At 40.7% G+C, this 15,992-nt stretch overlaps 1 protein-coding gene across 3 annotated transcripts in view; it reads right to left on the bottom strand.

Annotated features, from left to right (window-relative positions):
• Window positions 1-6,120: 6,120 nt before the first annotated feature.
• The window catches only part of LOC139627613 (cytosolic carboxypeptidase 4), a 69,110-nt gene continuing 59,238 nt past the window's right edge, over window positions 6,121-15,992 (bottom strand). For all 3 annotated transcript variants that reach the window (XM_071488531.1, XM_071488541.1, XM_071488551.1), the window contains exons 25-26: window positions 13,926-14,080; window positions 6,121-8,355 (exon numbers count right to left, since the gene is read on the bottom strand). In XM_071488531.1, coding sequence (XP_071344632.1) covers window positions 8,046-8,355; window positions 13,926-14,080 — 465 coding nt within the window. In that variant the 3' untranslated portion in view covers window positions 6,121-8,045. The remainder of the gene's footprint in view (window positions 8,356-13,925; window positions 14,081-15,992) is intronic.

The following is a 15,992-nucleotide window of genomic DNA, read 5'->3' as shown; positions in this document are numbered from 1 at the left end:
GTCCTGACCCATCCCTTAGTTATGCTGCTATAGAGCTAGACTGCTGGGGGATTCCCATGATTCACTGGGCGCTCTCTCTCTATTTCTGTCTCTCTCCCCCTCTCTCTCTCGATAACTTCATGCCATTAACTTTGTATTTTTTCCCTCCCGTAGTTTGTGCTTCTCCTCTCTCTCCCTCTCTCTGTCCTCATTCTGCAGGTATCTCTGCCCTGGGAGCGGCAGGATCCAGATCCACCACTACTCATCTTTACTATTAACCACTGTTACCTGTCATTATTATTGATAACACCATTACCGACACAGCTGTTCCTGGTCTCTCTCTCTCTCTCTCTCTTCTCTCCCCTCTCCTCCCCCTCCCCCTCTTTCTGTCTTCTCCTAAACCCGACCGGTCGAGGCAGACCCCCCCACCCTGAGCCCAGTTCTGTTGCAGGTTTCTTCCTGTTAAAAGGGAGTTTTTCCTCCCCCCTGTTGCCAAGCGCTTGCTCTTTGTGGGAACTGTTGGGTTTATTCTGTAACAAAGTAAGGTCTTGACCTTACCCTGTAAAGTGCCTTGAGATAATGTATATTATGATTTGGCGCTATACAAATAAAATTGAATTGAATTGAAATTGAATTGAATTCAGGACAGTCTGACTGCATTTTGAGCCATCAATTTGGTGATCGGTCCCTGGTGACAGGGTGCCCCAAGGTTACTACTTGTCGTAAACATTTATATATATATATATATATATATATATATATATATATTGGTGATTATCCCTGATAATCATTAATATTATACGCCAATAACCAAATTGTCCCTACCTGTGCACAACAAAGGGGAGGTTGGATATAGGTCTATAATTGGCTAAAACATCTGGATCAAGAGTAGGCTTTTTAAGTAGAGGTTTAATTACTACAACTTTTAAAGCCTGCGGTACATAACCAGTTGATAAAGATAAGTTAATCAGACTTGATATACTAAAGGAAAAACTTCTTTGAGCGGCCTTGTTGGAACGGGGTCTAGAAGACAAGTCGATGGTTTAGATGAAGAAACTGTTGAAGTGAGCTCAGAGAGATGTACAGGAGAAAAACAGTCAAAATATAATCCAATTACAGTGGACTCTGAGGCTGCTGAACTGGAAAGTACATCTGAGTCAGCTGTGAGGAGAAGAGCTGTAGCTGTCTGTCAGCCTGGCTACAGTACTAAACAGAAACCTGGGATTATTCTTGTTTTCTTCTATCAGTGATGAATAATAGGATGTTCTGGCTTTACAGAGACTTTTTTTATACGCCAATAGGCTGTCTTTCCAAGCCTTTAGAGATTCTTCCAGGTTAGTAGAATGCCACTTCCTTCCTGTCTGTGGTCCCTTCACCCGTGGTTACAGGAGCAACACTTCTCCAGTCTCTAAAGTTCAACTGAAATAATACTAAATCAAACTATCAGTAGATTAAGCGTATTTTTGATGAGACATAAGATTAATGAAACTGAGAAAACAAAACAAAGACAACAGAAAACACAGAAATCTACAACAGTGAAATGTGAAAGAGCAAAAATAAAATAGACACAGAAGGCATGAATCCAGGAGAACGCAGACATCTGTGACAACAAGCGAGGGCACTGTCAAAATTGAACACCACAAAGATCTACATCATCACAGACCTACACGCATCAATGGTGTTGTTTCTTAAACAGCGATGATGTGATGATGATGAAGAAAACTCCGCTGACACTGTCTTGCTTGTATATAAAGAGATTTATTACAAAGAAGTCCAGCATCAAATCAAGCACTCGCGATTGCCTGAGAGAGGAGTCGAAGCCAATGTGAATCTCCTCTGAATAACTGCTCTAACTCCCCGTCTATATGAGTTGGTTGTCTTCCTGAACCTAAGACAACGTATGTAATCCATACCATAAAAGGCCTCATTCAGAGGGACAGTCATCTTCCAAAACCCCTAGACCTAAGACCAAAAAAGGCCACATTCTCCTAAACAGAGAAGCACCCATCTCCCAGTGCATCCTCTGACTTGGGGCCCCTATCTAAACATACCAAACCCATAAAGTTGCATATCCTATAGAGCTTCAGATACTACAATGGAACTACGATAAATAACAGAACTACACTCACAGCTGGTACACCAACAAAACACACCACAATCAGAGGTGACCATCTGTCCGGAATGTTACACAGATGACTTTATTTTCTGTTGTCTTCTAAAGATAGTCTGCTAACCTTTAGCTAACATTAGACTGCTGACAGCTACAGGCCAAGCCTGGCCTGTCTCCCTTTGAAATCAAATAAAAGTGATACACACACAAAAACACACAAACACACACACTCAGCTGATGACAATCATATGCAGATTTGGTTCATTTGTAGATAAATACACCCAGATGTTGGATTTCTTTTACCTGTCACGTATGCGCGCCAACAAAGATTTATGATTTTTTTCAAAGTTGTCTTCTCTCCTCTCTTCTTCTTGCAATGTATTCTCATGATATGTCCTTGAGATTGTTGTGTTTTGGTTCAAACTCAGTTTAGGACCCCAGAGCAGATTCAGAATGGGACACAGCTGGACCTTTATTGGATACAGAGTCTCAGGGGAAAAAGTGCATCAGAGTCTAGGGCAGGGGTCGGCAACCTTAAACACTCAAAGAGCCATTTGGACCCGTTTCCAACAGAAAAGAAAACACTGGGAGCCACAAAACCCTTTTGACATCTAAAATGAAGATAACACTACGTATATAATTTTTTACCTTTATGCTATGTATATGTATGTGTTGCACTTATGAAATCAATGACCTGCTACAGAGAAAACAAAATTTTATTTCTGCATGCAACAAAAACATTTTGAACTCTGAAAAAAAAGACGCTTGGTTGAAGGTTACTTTCAAATAAAATACTGACATTCCAGTTACACCCCCTAGGAGGCGTGGCATGATCAGAGCGTGACATAACCATTCAGTTACACCCCCAAACGCACAATGACCAATGGGGGACCGTTACATCACATACTGTTTTGTGTCAAAGTTCATTACAAAAGACAACCCACAAAATAATGTTAAGAAGATGGAACAGAAGACGTTATATGAATTAGTATGATTGTTAGTTTCACATTTCAGAGTCTTTAGAGGAAATTTCAGCCTCAGAAAGAAAGATCTGCAGGACAAAGCCCAAATAATGAAGTCTGCACTGGAGTCCCCAGCCTTGATTATGAGACTGTGGATGGATTGATATAAATATAATAGATAGAACTATATATTATAATGGATGGGTAGAAAAATAAATATACTGTAATATAATACATTGATATAAATACAAATATACTATAGGGTTATATGATAGGTGGATAGAATTATACTATAATAGATGGATAAGAATATTAATAGGCATTTAAATACTTTCTATATATGCATATATGCAAATAGAAGAATAAAGGCAATAATATCTGTACAATAATCAATGTATTCAACATGTTCTGTATGGCCAGGTATCAGTTGTACTTACTGTGGACCACATGTTTTTTTGGTTTTTTTAAATGTTTTTTTTATTTGTTTGTTTTGTGTTGTTTTTTTTTTTAGAAGAATGAAATAAAACTGTATGTGTCAGAAAATAGTATATCATATCCATCAGTGCCTCCTGGCTGATGTGTTCATCATTAGTGCCTGCATACTATGTTTTGACAACCTGAGACAGTTAACTGTTGATAGTGCCAGCCTTCCATATAAAGCTTTATAATATAAAGGTACTGTTGTGGAAACATGAATAACAGTATGCCCTAATTTGAACTCATGAATATAGGAATTTAAGAATGTTTCCAGAACTTTGTGACAGCATTATATGTATGTAATATTAATTGCAGAAATTTGCTACACTTATGCTTTTTCATGTTAGTTATATATTCAAATGCTATACTTTCCTGGATCTCTTGCTAGTACTATCTTGTGGAAACAAGAACAAATTGGTCAGCTGAGAATTTAATTTTGGATTTTATGTTAATGCTATGACTCAAAACAATATCATTGTCTGTGATCAATGAAGGAAATAGTTTATATTGTCATAATTAAGATACATAATAAGATCCATCTGTCCATTTTCTAGTCTCTTAACCGCTCTGTCTCTTCAGCCACAGCCACCACGTTTGCATTCCGCGAGTGGAAAAGGATTCTATATCAGGATCACAATGCTGCCCCCAATATTAATTAATTTACTTTGTAAATCTTGATATTTTACCAGGATGTTTTCATTAATAAGTCAAATTTATTTAAAATATAATATAAAATGAAAAGTATATATTTGTTTTCTATGTGTTTTCTATGTTAAATTAAAGACGTATTAATGCAGACCATTACAAACTGGGACGTCTTTGACCCATTAACCTTCTGTTCATGTGAAGACAGTGACAGTTATAGTTGTCATGTCTTGTACTGAAACACCTGTCTAATGTCTAAAATGTTTTCATTTTGTCTCACAGGTGTCCTCTCTCTTTATCAAACCTCTGTCTCTGTCTTATTGTGGCTTTTCTTTCAACATTTCACTTTCAAAACTCCAGCAACTGATCTACTCAGCTCCAAAATGTTAACAGAGTGTTGTTAAAAGAAGAGCTGATGAACACAGTGGTAAACATGACCCTGTCCCAACTTTTTAAAAATGTGTTGCTGACATCAAATTCAAATTGAGCAGATATTATTCATAAAACAATAAAATTTCAGCATTTAATCTTTGATATATTTTCAATTCGATATGGGTTTACATGATTGGCATATCCTCCCATTCTGTTTTTATTTACATTTTACACAGTGTCCCAACTTTTTTTGGAAATGGTTGTATCTGAGTCATTTTTTTTGAACAGTCTCATGACAGTGAAACAGAGGATTTCCTGAACCTGTCAGTCCTGCACTGCAGAGAGATGAGACACTGGCTGCTGCTGTAGCTGCTTCTCTGTTGTGGGAAGGATGGTTGGTGTTGTCCAAGATGGCCGCATCTTACAGAGCATCAGATTCCTGCAGATATTAGTTTGTAGGTCGTAGATTGACATTAACGCATGTAAGTCATTAATATGAACTCATTAATAAGACTCAATGTGAACTCATTAATGTGAACTCAATGTGAACTCATTAATGTGACTCATTAATATGAACTCATTCATTAAAGTTTCAACATATTCCTTCCAAACCAATTCCAAATTAAACTTTATAAATGTGAGCAGGGTTGAGCCCTCTGCTCTGAATCCGCTCCTTTTCTCTGTTAATCAACCAATTAACTGTCATGTTTTCAAATAAATTAATTCAATAATCTAACTCATGCTATTTTTTCACCACAACAGGAAACACTGATTGTTTAATCAAATCAGGCATTATCCACAAATTACAGAAAATCTAACTATAAAAAATTATTTTAGATTTAAATCATAGTGGAGCTATACAACAAAAATATTCATAATTATGTTTAAAGGACACATTCTCTAAAGAATAAAAAAATATTTGTGCTCATAGGGACAATCAGGCTACTGAAGGAAAACAAATAAGGACATGAGAAAGGAAGGAAACAACAACTTAAGGACAACTTAACCAATAATAGCTGGCACGAAGTGAAGTTGAGAGTTTGAGTTCTAATGATGTGGTAACGTTCTGTATCTTTTCATGTTCAGTGGCTGATTTAACCTGAACTCCTCGCTCACAGGTGCTCACAAATCAAACAGTCAAAGAGCTTTATAACAGTCACACATTACTGTCTGTTTGCTGTGGGGGTGTAATTATTTATTTTCACCTCCAGCATCAACTAAATGATTAGTGCTGGTGAATCTGCTTTAAAAGCTTCACTTCACAGGTCAGAACATGAAGCAAACATAAATAACCTCTTTTCCTCGGACTTCACCCATGAGCATTGTGGGAGCACTGAGAATAACCCCCCTCTGCTTCTGTACATGAACTACACAAAGGTGAAGTGTGTGGAGATGACTGCCAGATGAACACATTACATTAAAAAAAGGTTCCTTTCCTTTTATGGCACAGAATCATTTATGGTTTCAGTCATTCTAAATTGTAAAAAAAAAAAAAAAAACAATAACTAACAATCACTACTTGAATCACTATGAAGACATGAATGTTCATGTCTTCATAGTGATTCAAGTAAACTGTGGTTAAACTACCGGTTTATTTAGATGTAGTTCACCACTCCAACACTGAAGTCATTTCAATACAACTGTAACCTATTTATTATTGGGAGCTTTCGACTGTGGCACATTGGTCTTCCTCTGCAGTTGTCAGTTTCCATGTTGGCTTTAAGAGTTTTATTGTTGTTGTCTGTCTACAACTGTTTCTAAGCTCAGCAGTGAACGTCATGTCCTCCTGGTCTGATGTAGAGATTTAACTGATGTTTAAATCCTACTGATGTGAACTCATTCATGTGAACTCATTAATTTGAACTCATTAATATGACTCAATGTGAACACATTAAAACAAACTCATTAATGTGAACTCATTATTGTGACTCATTAAAATGAACTCATGAATGTGACTCAATGTGAACTTATTAAAATGAACTAATTAATGTGACTCAATATGAACTCATTAATGTGATCTCATTAAAATTAATTCATTAATGTGACTCAACGTGAGCTCTTTAATATGAACTCATTAACTACTATTACTAATGTGACTCATTAATGTGACTCAATGTTGTCAGTATGTTGTGTATACCGTGTGTTGTCTGTATGTTGTATATACTGTGTGTTGTCAGCATGTTGTGTATATTGTGTGATAATAACATGAACAAAACCTTTTCTTTTTCAGTTTTACTTTTCTGAAAGCAAATTTCTCATCTGATCCACATACAAACATGTTTACTCTACCTGCTTCACTTTGTACGTGTCACTACAAAGTTTGTAAAACCTATCACAACACAACTGTTACACAAACCTTTCACACTGAAAATCATCCTACACTAGATCATTCACATTTCATGCACATGTAGCCTCCTCATTTCTTATTCCTTAGTTTCCCTGAAATCTTTGTTTTCCATTGTTGTGAACTTCCTCAGGGCAGTTCCACCTGTGAAGAGGTTTCCACAGCACACCTGATTGTTTACCTGGGCGTCATGTAGGTGTTGCTGTTGCTAATGTAGTTAGCTGTGTGCTAGCTGCTCCAGGGTTTGTCATTGTGATCTTCAGTGTTCAGTGTCATGGTGTCACCTCGGTGTGATGTTTGTCACTGACACATGACCCTCCTCAGCTTTGGTGTCTTTCAGCCTAAGACTGATTTATACCTGTCAGACGTTTGGTCTCTATGTGTCCTGTTGAATGGGGGCCCTCAGGGGCCACTGCTCAGCACCTTTCTCTGTGTATATGACAGATAATCGGGAGGTTGTGGTGGAGGTTACAGACAAACGCCTGCCTCCCTTCATCAGCTCCCTGTTAGATTTCAGACGGATGTTAAAATTGTATTGCTGATTTTAAGGCTTTAAATGGCTCCACCCCCACTGACTTGTCAGATTCATTGACATGTTATGTGTCCAACCAGGAGCTGAGATCTGCAGGAGGAGGCCTGTAGCAGTTGGTAACTGAGGTTGACACAGAAATCAGATGCTGTGACTCAGGAACATCTTTTAAATCTCATCTGTGTTAATGTGTTTGATTTATGTTGTTTTATCCCTCATTATTTAATTACCTCTCTTCACTTCCTGTCAGATCATATATGACATGTTTTGATTGATACTTGCTCAGGCTTCTCTCACTTTGCCGCTTTGTTAAGAAAAGTGTTATAAATAAAGTTATTATTATTAATACCAAAGAGGGGTCACCATCTCCACCACCATCATCACATGACTGAAGATCACCTACAAAAGCCCCGAACAGTCCCTGATGAAGACCATTAGTGGTCCTTAGGAGGACCTTGAGTAGAGGAAGTGATTTTATGATGAACTTATTGATTTATTGACTGGGTGTCTGTTTCCTGTTGCTCCTTCCTCTCCTCTCAGACCATCATGCTCCTCCTCCTCCTCCTGTGAAGATGTTGGAGACACAGGGAGTCGTGGAGGACAGGTTCTCCTCCATCCTCTGCTCCTTTAACTCGTCAAGTGTCCATTGGAGAAGTTCCTGCCATTACATGTATGCTTCATCTCGCTCAGTGTGTCAGTGGACGCCGGTCTGATCAGGTGAGGGAGCAGATGGCTCTTCAGACTTGGCTGCTGCAATTGGCCCATGCTGCCTCGTTGCTGTTTGGCTACCCTGTGCCCTTCATCGCCATACTCCTCTTCATCACTGTCGGACATGTTGCTGTTGATGTCTGAATCCAGATCACAGCCTTTGAGTGCAGGACAGTCTGAGGAGTACTCAATCTCCTCAACGCAGGGAGGTTCATCATCTTCAAAACAACTGGAGAGGAGAGGCGGAGAGGAGAGGAGAGGAGAGGAGGGGAGAGGAGAGAGGTTAGGTTTTAAATGTTTAAATGTTGCTCTATTAATTATCAGAAGTAACAACAGAGCACATGCAACTCATAGCCTGCCTATTGTCCATCATCTGGTAATAGGAGTGCTCCACTCTCAGACAGGCCCTCAGTAGCCCCTTCAAAACCAGCACAACCTCCACACTACCAGTGTTTGCAGTCCAGTGTCAGTAAAATGGTCAAGTTGGCAGAACCACATAAAAAGTTCACCACTGTGTACAGTCTTCTTCTTAGCATAGTATTTTGGACCTAAAACAAACAAACCAAAGAAAAAAAACCCTCACCAAGACCCTGAAACCAGCTTTTATAAGGTCAAACAGAGCTCACAGCCAAGGACACTGAACAAATACATGTACAAGTGTTTCAGTCTGACAACAGAAAACACACTGCTCCCTCAGCTCTGGATCAAGGTGTAGCTACTGCCCCAGGTACAATCCTCCACTGTAGGTCTGCTGTGCGCTTCTCAATGGGCGGCTTGTACAAGGACCACTGGCTGCCTTTCGGGGAAACTTCTGGACCGCAAAAACTCAGTCCACCTTGACTCCTTCATCCCTGCCATGGAGCGCAGGCTCAGACCCTTAACGCAGATTTGATAGACAGCTTTCCTCCCCACAGCCTAGAACTTGTCCAGGTGGGGGTTATGACAGACAGCATCTGACCTCCTCCCTCCTGCCCCTCCCCCACGACCAAGACTATGCACAGACAGGGGAAACTGTACTCCCACCAGGCTCTCAGGAGTCATGGCAGAGCAGAACAGACTTCTTTCACCACTCTGTTGATCAGCCTGGTAGAGATGATGTTGCTGTTCTCTCCAAAGGCGTACAAGGGGTACTGCCTGATCCTCCACTGTCCCACCAACAATGCTTCACTTTTAGCCCAGTTCACTCATGCAGATGAAGCCTTTTCATACAGTGACATGGTATCCTGCAAACCCTGAACATCACCCTGACTGGACACAAAAACATAAACATCATCTGCATAAGCAGAAACAGGAAGACGATCTAAGGTAGAGGTCCCAGGCAGTGAGAGACCACTGAGTCGAGCCCTCAACCTGCACAGCAAGGGCTCATAGCTAGGCTATATAGTTGACCTGATATAGGACAACCTTGACTTATTCCTCGCGGCACAGGGATTGGCCGACTCAGTCCTGCCCCCCTCTTCACCATTGATCACCATTATACAATACACCAACCCAAGCCAGAAAACCATCACCAATACCAAAAGCCTTAAGTGCAGAAAACAGGTAAGAATTATCCACCCTGTCCAAAGCTTTCTCCTGGTCCAAAGAGACAACACCAACATTAACATTATAACATCTACACACATCAATAACATCCCGAATCAGGAAAATGTTGTCCATGATTGTCCTGTCAGGTACACAATAGTGTGTAAGATTATTGGCCTCCAGTTCTTCAATAAGGCCAGGTCACCTTTCTTGGTCAGCAGGATACAGGAAGAGATCCTGTCCTGACATACTCCAACAAGACACCATGTAAATCAGGTCCAATGACAGTCCAGAAATGCTTATGTAGCAGGATAATGAGCACTGCGGCTCTGTATCATCCAATTAAAAAAAAAAAAGATGGCCTCCAATTGCATGCCTCCCTCTGGCCAATCACAGTAAGGGGGGGGGGGGGGGGGGGGGGGGGTATAAAAGCCGGTAGGGGTCACCGGATTTCTCTCTCTTGCTTGCAGAGGTTGAGGGCACGTCACTTCCTATCGCCTCATCCCTGTTCCTCTTCTGCTGGTGTTTGCAGGTAGGCTAGTGGTGGCTGCACTGTCAGCTTGCATGTTTAGTTTAGCAGTAATTTGGTAAATAATGGTCACTCTGCCTCCTCGCAGCCTAAGGCAGGTCATCTGTTTCCACTGTACCACAGATCTCTCCAGACTGAAAAAGAGAGAGCTTGGAGCATCCATGTCCTTCAGCTGGAGGAAATGAGACCTGACAAGAGCTCCAACTACTTCTCCTGCAATAGTTGACCCGTATGGGGAACAGAGTCTCTATGTAGGTCCTCCTCTATGTTCCTAATGTTGGCCTCCAGCTCCTTGGCTGCTGCCTGAATCCTTGCAGTGGAGTAGATTGGCATGCGTCTCTTGTAAGAACAACACATCAATCTGTTTTTGAGTAGAGATTTAAGAGATTACAGCCCTCTTGTATCTGTCTCTCCCACCATTAATGTTCAAAGAACCTATTTGGTGTAGAATACTGATAACAGTGTGTATGTGTGTGTTTGTGTTGTTTGCGTGCTGTGAATGGAGATGAGTGTGGTTGTTGTACAGCTGCCAGCTGTGTTTAAACTCTGAGGACTCAGCTGAGACTAAAAACTGTCTGAAGAAGGAGCTTGTCCTCCTCTGTGTCAGAGAAGACGTTTGAGACTCAGGAGATGCACAACAAGTTAAACTGGGTTCCCTGCTCTTTTCTACAAATAATTTTCCAGAATTTTCCAGGGCATTGGTAGTGATGATGTCACTCATATTACAGACAGGAATCAGTCCATACACCAAATTGTTTCTGCCTGTGGTGTCAGATTTTACATAAGGGCAGTTTATACTTCACTTATCTATGAAATAATCTCTTAATGCTTCATTAATTATGAAATTATGATCTCAATAAAAATAATCATTATTATCATCATCATTCATTTATAACCACACTCACTTTTTTCAGAATATTTACTGCTGTTGGGTCTGATCAGTTTATCTCACTTTAGCCTCTTCACTAGTAACAGGAAGTGATGTCTTTAACCAGGTTAATCACACACACTGTGAGCCGCCGCTACAACAGGTAAACATCTCATGTCAAATTATGGTCTATTTCATCTGAACAGTGCAGGTTTGAAGTGATGTTAACAAAGATGCTAGCAGAGTAAAAGCAGCCGTTAGTGAGTATTTAGCTGGTGTTTGACTAATACAGTTGGCTCCTGTTCATTGCATTGACCCCAGCTTCACATTCATTATTATCAACCCTCAGCAATGAACCAACCCATCTGAAACCTTTGTTTGAATCACAAACCTTAAACTTGTAGTTACAAGTTACAGGCTAAACAAGCTAACACATTATGAACCAAACATGCTTACACATTATTCAACAGTTTAAAACAGGTTAATCTATAAACCTGATAAAAACAACCACAGTCAGCTGCAACAGAGACTCACACACATTTAAGGGATAATGTAACTTTCATTCTTTAACCTGCAGCAGCTGCAAAAAATCAAAAATGTTTTTTTTTATGATGATACATTCAGTTTGTTATCACACAGTCAAAGCTCAGTGTGTATCCTTATCTCTGTGCCACGTGATCACCTGCTTTTTAACTAACAAACAACAGGACCAGGGAATCTGTTAGGGACTATTCTCAGCAGCAAAATAAATCCATAATAATACTCTGTAGTATTTTTGTCAGCAGGATGGTGCACTTTGTTTGTAGTTTTTGTACAATAAAGGAGCTCAGTGTCGTACTGTCAGGGCGAGCTAACATTTTGGGATCAGTCATGATACTGCATGAAACTAAACTGATTAATCATCTCTGTGTGAGATCTGCAGAAAGTTAGAGAAGTTTGAGACAGAATACTGTTACAGGAGAGAGAGAGAGACAGAGAGAGAGAGAGAGAGCAGTGAGGCTGGTGGCTGGAGCAGACAGTTAACTTGTTAGTTATGTTGGGCATTGGTAGTTCAATTATTCAATTATTGACCAAACATTAATATTAAAAATATTAACAAATAATAACTCTAAAATTAATTGGAGTGATCCTCGGGGGCATCGGCCCGATGGAGGATGATGAGGAAATATTGTACAGTCTCAAATTATTATTGATAACCTTTTAATAACTGACCCACATATACCTACACCAGAACCAACAACTAACCGACCCACATATAAATAAACCAGAACCAACAACTAACCAACTCACATATAAATAAACCAGAACCAACAACTAACCGACCCACATATAACTAAACCAGGACCAACAACTAACTGACCCATATATAACTAAACCAGAACCAACAACTAACTGACCCACATATACCTACACCAGAACCAACAACTAACCAACCCACATATAGCTAAACCAGAACCAAAAACTAACCAAAACACATATTACTAAACCAGAACCAACAACTTACCAACCCACACATAACTAAACCAGGACCAACAACTAACTGACCCATATATAACTAAACCAGAACCAACAACTAACCGACCCACATATACCTACACCAAAACCAACAACTAACCAACTTACATATAGCTAAACCAGAACCAACAACTAACCGGTCCACATAAAGCTAAACCAGAACCAGCAACTTACCAACCCACACATAGCTAAACCAGGACCAACAACTAACCAACCCACACATAACTAAACCAGGACAAACAACTTACTGACCCATATATAACTAAACCAGAACCAATAACTAATCAACCCACATATACCTACACCAGAACCAACAACTAACAGACCTACATATAGCTAAACCAGGGCCAACAACTAACCAACCCAAATATAACTAAACCAGAACCAACAACTAACCAACCCACATATAACTAAACCAGAACCAACAACTAACCAACTCACATATAGCTGAACCAGAACCAACAACTAACCAACCAACCCACACATAACTAAACCAGGACCAACAACTAACCGACCCACATATAACTAAACCAGAACCAACAACTAACCAACTCACATATAGCTGAACCAGAACAAACAACTAATCAACCCACATATAACTAAACCCGGACCAATAACTTACCAACCCACACATAACTAAACCAGGACCAACAACTAACCAACCTACACATAACTAAACCAGGACAAACAACTAACTGACCCATATATAACTAAACCAGAACCAACAACTAATCAACCCACATATACCTACACCAGAACCAACAACTAACAGACCTACATATAGCTAAACCAGAACCAACAACTAACCAACCCACATATAACTAAACCAGAACCAACAACTAACCAACCAACCCACACATAACTAAACCAGGACCAACAACTTACTGACCCGTATACAACTAAACCAGAACCAACAACTAACTGACCCACATATAACTAAGCCAAAACCAACAACTAACCAACCCACATATAACTAAACCAGAACCAACAACTAACTGACCCATATATAACTAAACCAGAACCAACAACCAACCAACCAACCTATGACTACACCCTCTGGACCTCTGTCTGGACACTGGAGGTAAATGACATGGAAGTTGATTAGTACATATTTAAGTTTCTATAGCACCGTAGTTCAGACTCACCCCCACAGTTTCTGCCTGAGGGCAGCATCAGTTGCTCTCTCAGGTGTGTGCTTTTTGCTCATTGGTCATAGTAAAAGATTTGCCAATGCTGGATGTGAACATTTATGTCTGGAGAGGAAAATCTGTCTGAATGCAGTTGAGTAACTCTGAAGTCTGAACCTTCCTCTGTCTCTCTGGAGGAAACCTGCACAAACCTGCACATGTGAGACAGGTCTTACTTGTGAGACTTGTGGTCCAGAATGTTATGATCCAGGTTGATGCTGCTGATGAGAGACCTGCTGTACACAGCCTTCATGTCTTTGGTCACAGACAGAAGACTCTGGCAGAACTTCATCCCCATCTCCTGCAGCTCCCTGGTCCCTGTCTGCAGGCCCTGGACACACACACACACACACACACACACACACACACACACGTCACCAGATGTTGTGTGAATGTGTATGTGAAGCTGCAGGAGGCCAATCCAGCTACGCCCGACTCTGTTATCTGAGCATCAAACCTGACTGACCGCGGTCATAGCTGCACCTGGTCTCATGATGCATGCTCAGTGAAGACACATGAACACATGGAAGATGAAGATAAAGAAAACCAAAAGCAAAATGAATGTTACTGATTCGGGAGTGAGCGCTGCCATTGTTGTTTTTCCTCCTGGTTGTGTGATCAATGTTTTTCCTGTTATAGTTACCATGGATACCAGTCTGACTTTCCATCCTTCACCTGCTCCCTACTAATCGTAAAAGTTACACCAGGTGCAGCACACAGGGCTGAAGTCTCAGTCGGATGTAACGTTCCGCCCAGGCATACACCCAGCTGATCCTCAGGAGACCACACACACAATAATGAACACATACCATCTATGCGATGTCTGCTGCTAATTTTGTTCCATCTAAATATCTAATTGTATGTGTTATTCATCTTTTTTATCTTTGCTGTTGTGACTCCACCCTCAGTGATCATGTGTGTGTTTCTGGCTGCAGTCACTGACAGACACTCTGAGGTGTCATTTTTACTGAGGCTCTTCTTCCCTCAGAGAAAATGTTAATGAAGTAGCTCTCTGTGTGGTGGACATTATTCCCTCTCTCTCTTTATCCCTCTGTTTTATTTTTTCTTACTGTGTTGACTTTGTCTCCATCCAGTGTCCTCCTCCTCCTGTGTGGTTGATTGTGTTGCTTCTGTCTCCACTGGTGAACTGTTCCCCATGAGAATTATAGACTTGACTACAACACCTACAGTACATCGATGTGAGATGGAGGCAGCAGATACAGTGCATCCGGAAAGTATTCACAGCGCTTCACTTTTTCCACATTTTATGTTACAGCCTTATTTCAAAATGGATTAAATTCATTTTTTACCTCAAAATTCTACACACAATACCCCATAATGACAAAGTGAAAAAAGTTCGCTTGAAATTTTTACAAATATATTAAAAATAAAAAAACAAAAATTTAACATGTACATAAGTATTCACAACCTTTGCCATGACACTCAAAATTGAACTCAGGTGCATCCTGTTTCCACCGATCATCCTTCAGATGTTTCTACAACTTGATTGGAGTCCAGCTGTGGTAAATTCAGTTGATTGGACATGATTTGGAAAGACACACACCTGTCTATATAAGGTCCCATAGTTGACAGTGCATGTCAGAGCACAAACCAAGCCACGAAGTCCAAGGAACTGTCTGTAGACCTCTGAGACAGGATTGTATCAAGGCACAGATCTGGGGAAGGGTACAGAAACATTTCTGCAGCATTGAAGGTCCCAATGAGCACAGTGGCCTCCATCATCCGTAAATGGAAGAAGTTTGGAGCCACCAGGACTCTTCCTAGAGCTGGCCGCCCGGCCAATCTGAGCAATCGGAGCAGAAGGGCCTTAGTCAGGAAGGTGACCAAGAACCCGATGGTCACTCTGACAGTGCTCCAGTGTTGCTCTGTGGAGAGAGGAGAACCTTCAAAGAAGGACAACCATTTCTGCAGCACTCCACCAATCAGGCCTGTATGGTAGAGTGGCCAGATGGAAGCACCTGAAGGACTCTCAGACCATGAGAAACAAAATTCTCTGGTCTGTTGTAACAAATATCGAACTCTTTGGCCTGAATGCCAAGCGTCATGTCTGGAGGAAACCAGGCACTGCTCATCACCTGACCAATACCATCCCTACAGTGAAGCATGGTGGTGGCAGCATCATGCTGTGGGGATGGTTTTCAGCAGCAGGAACTGGGAGACAAGTCAGGGTCGAGGGAAAGATGACTGCCGCAATGTACGGAGACATCCCTGATGACAACCTG

The sequence above is a fragment of the Trachinotus anak genome, unplaced genomic scaffold (genome assembly GCF_046630095.1).
Source record: "Trachinotus anak isolate AG129_WGS33_773 ecotype Australia unplaced genomic scaffold, CSIRO_AGI_Tana_v1 ptg000002l, whole genome shotgun sequence".
Taxonomy (NCBI): domain Eukaryota; kingdom Metazoa; phylum Chordata; class Actinopteri; order Carangiformes; family Carangidae; genus Trachinotus; species Trachinotus anak.
This window is presented reverse-complemented; position numbering and strand designations above follow the sequence as displayed.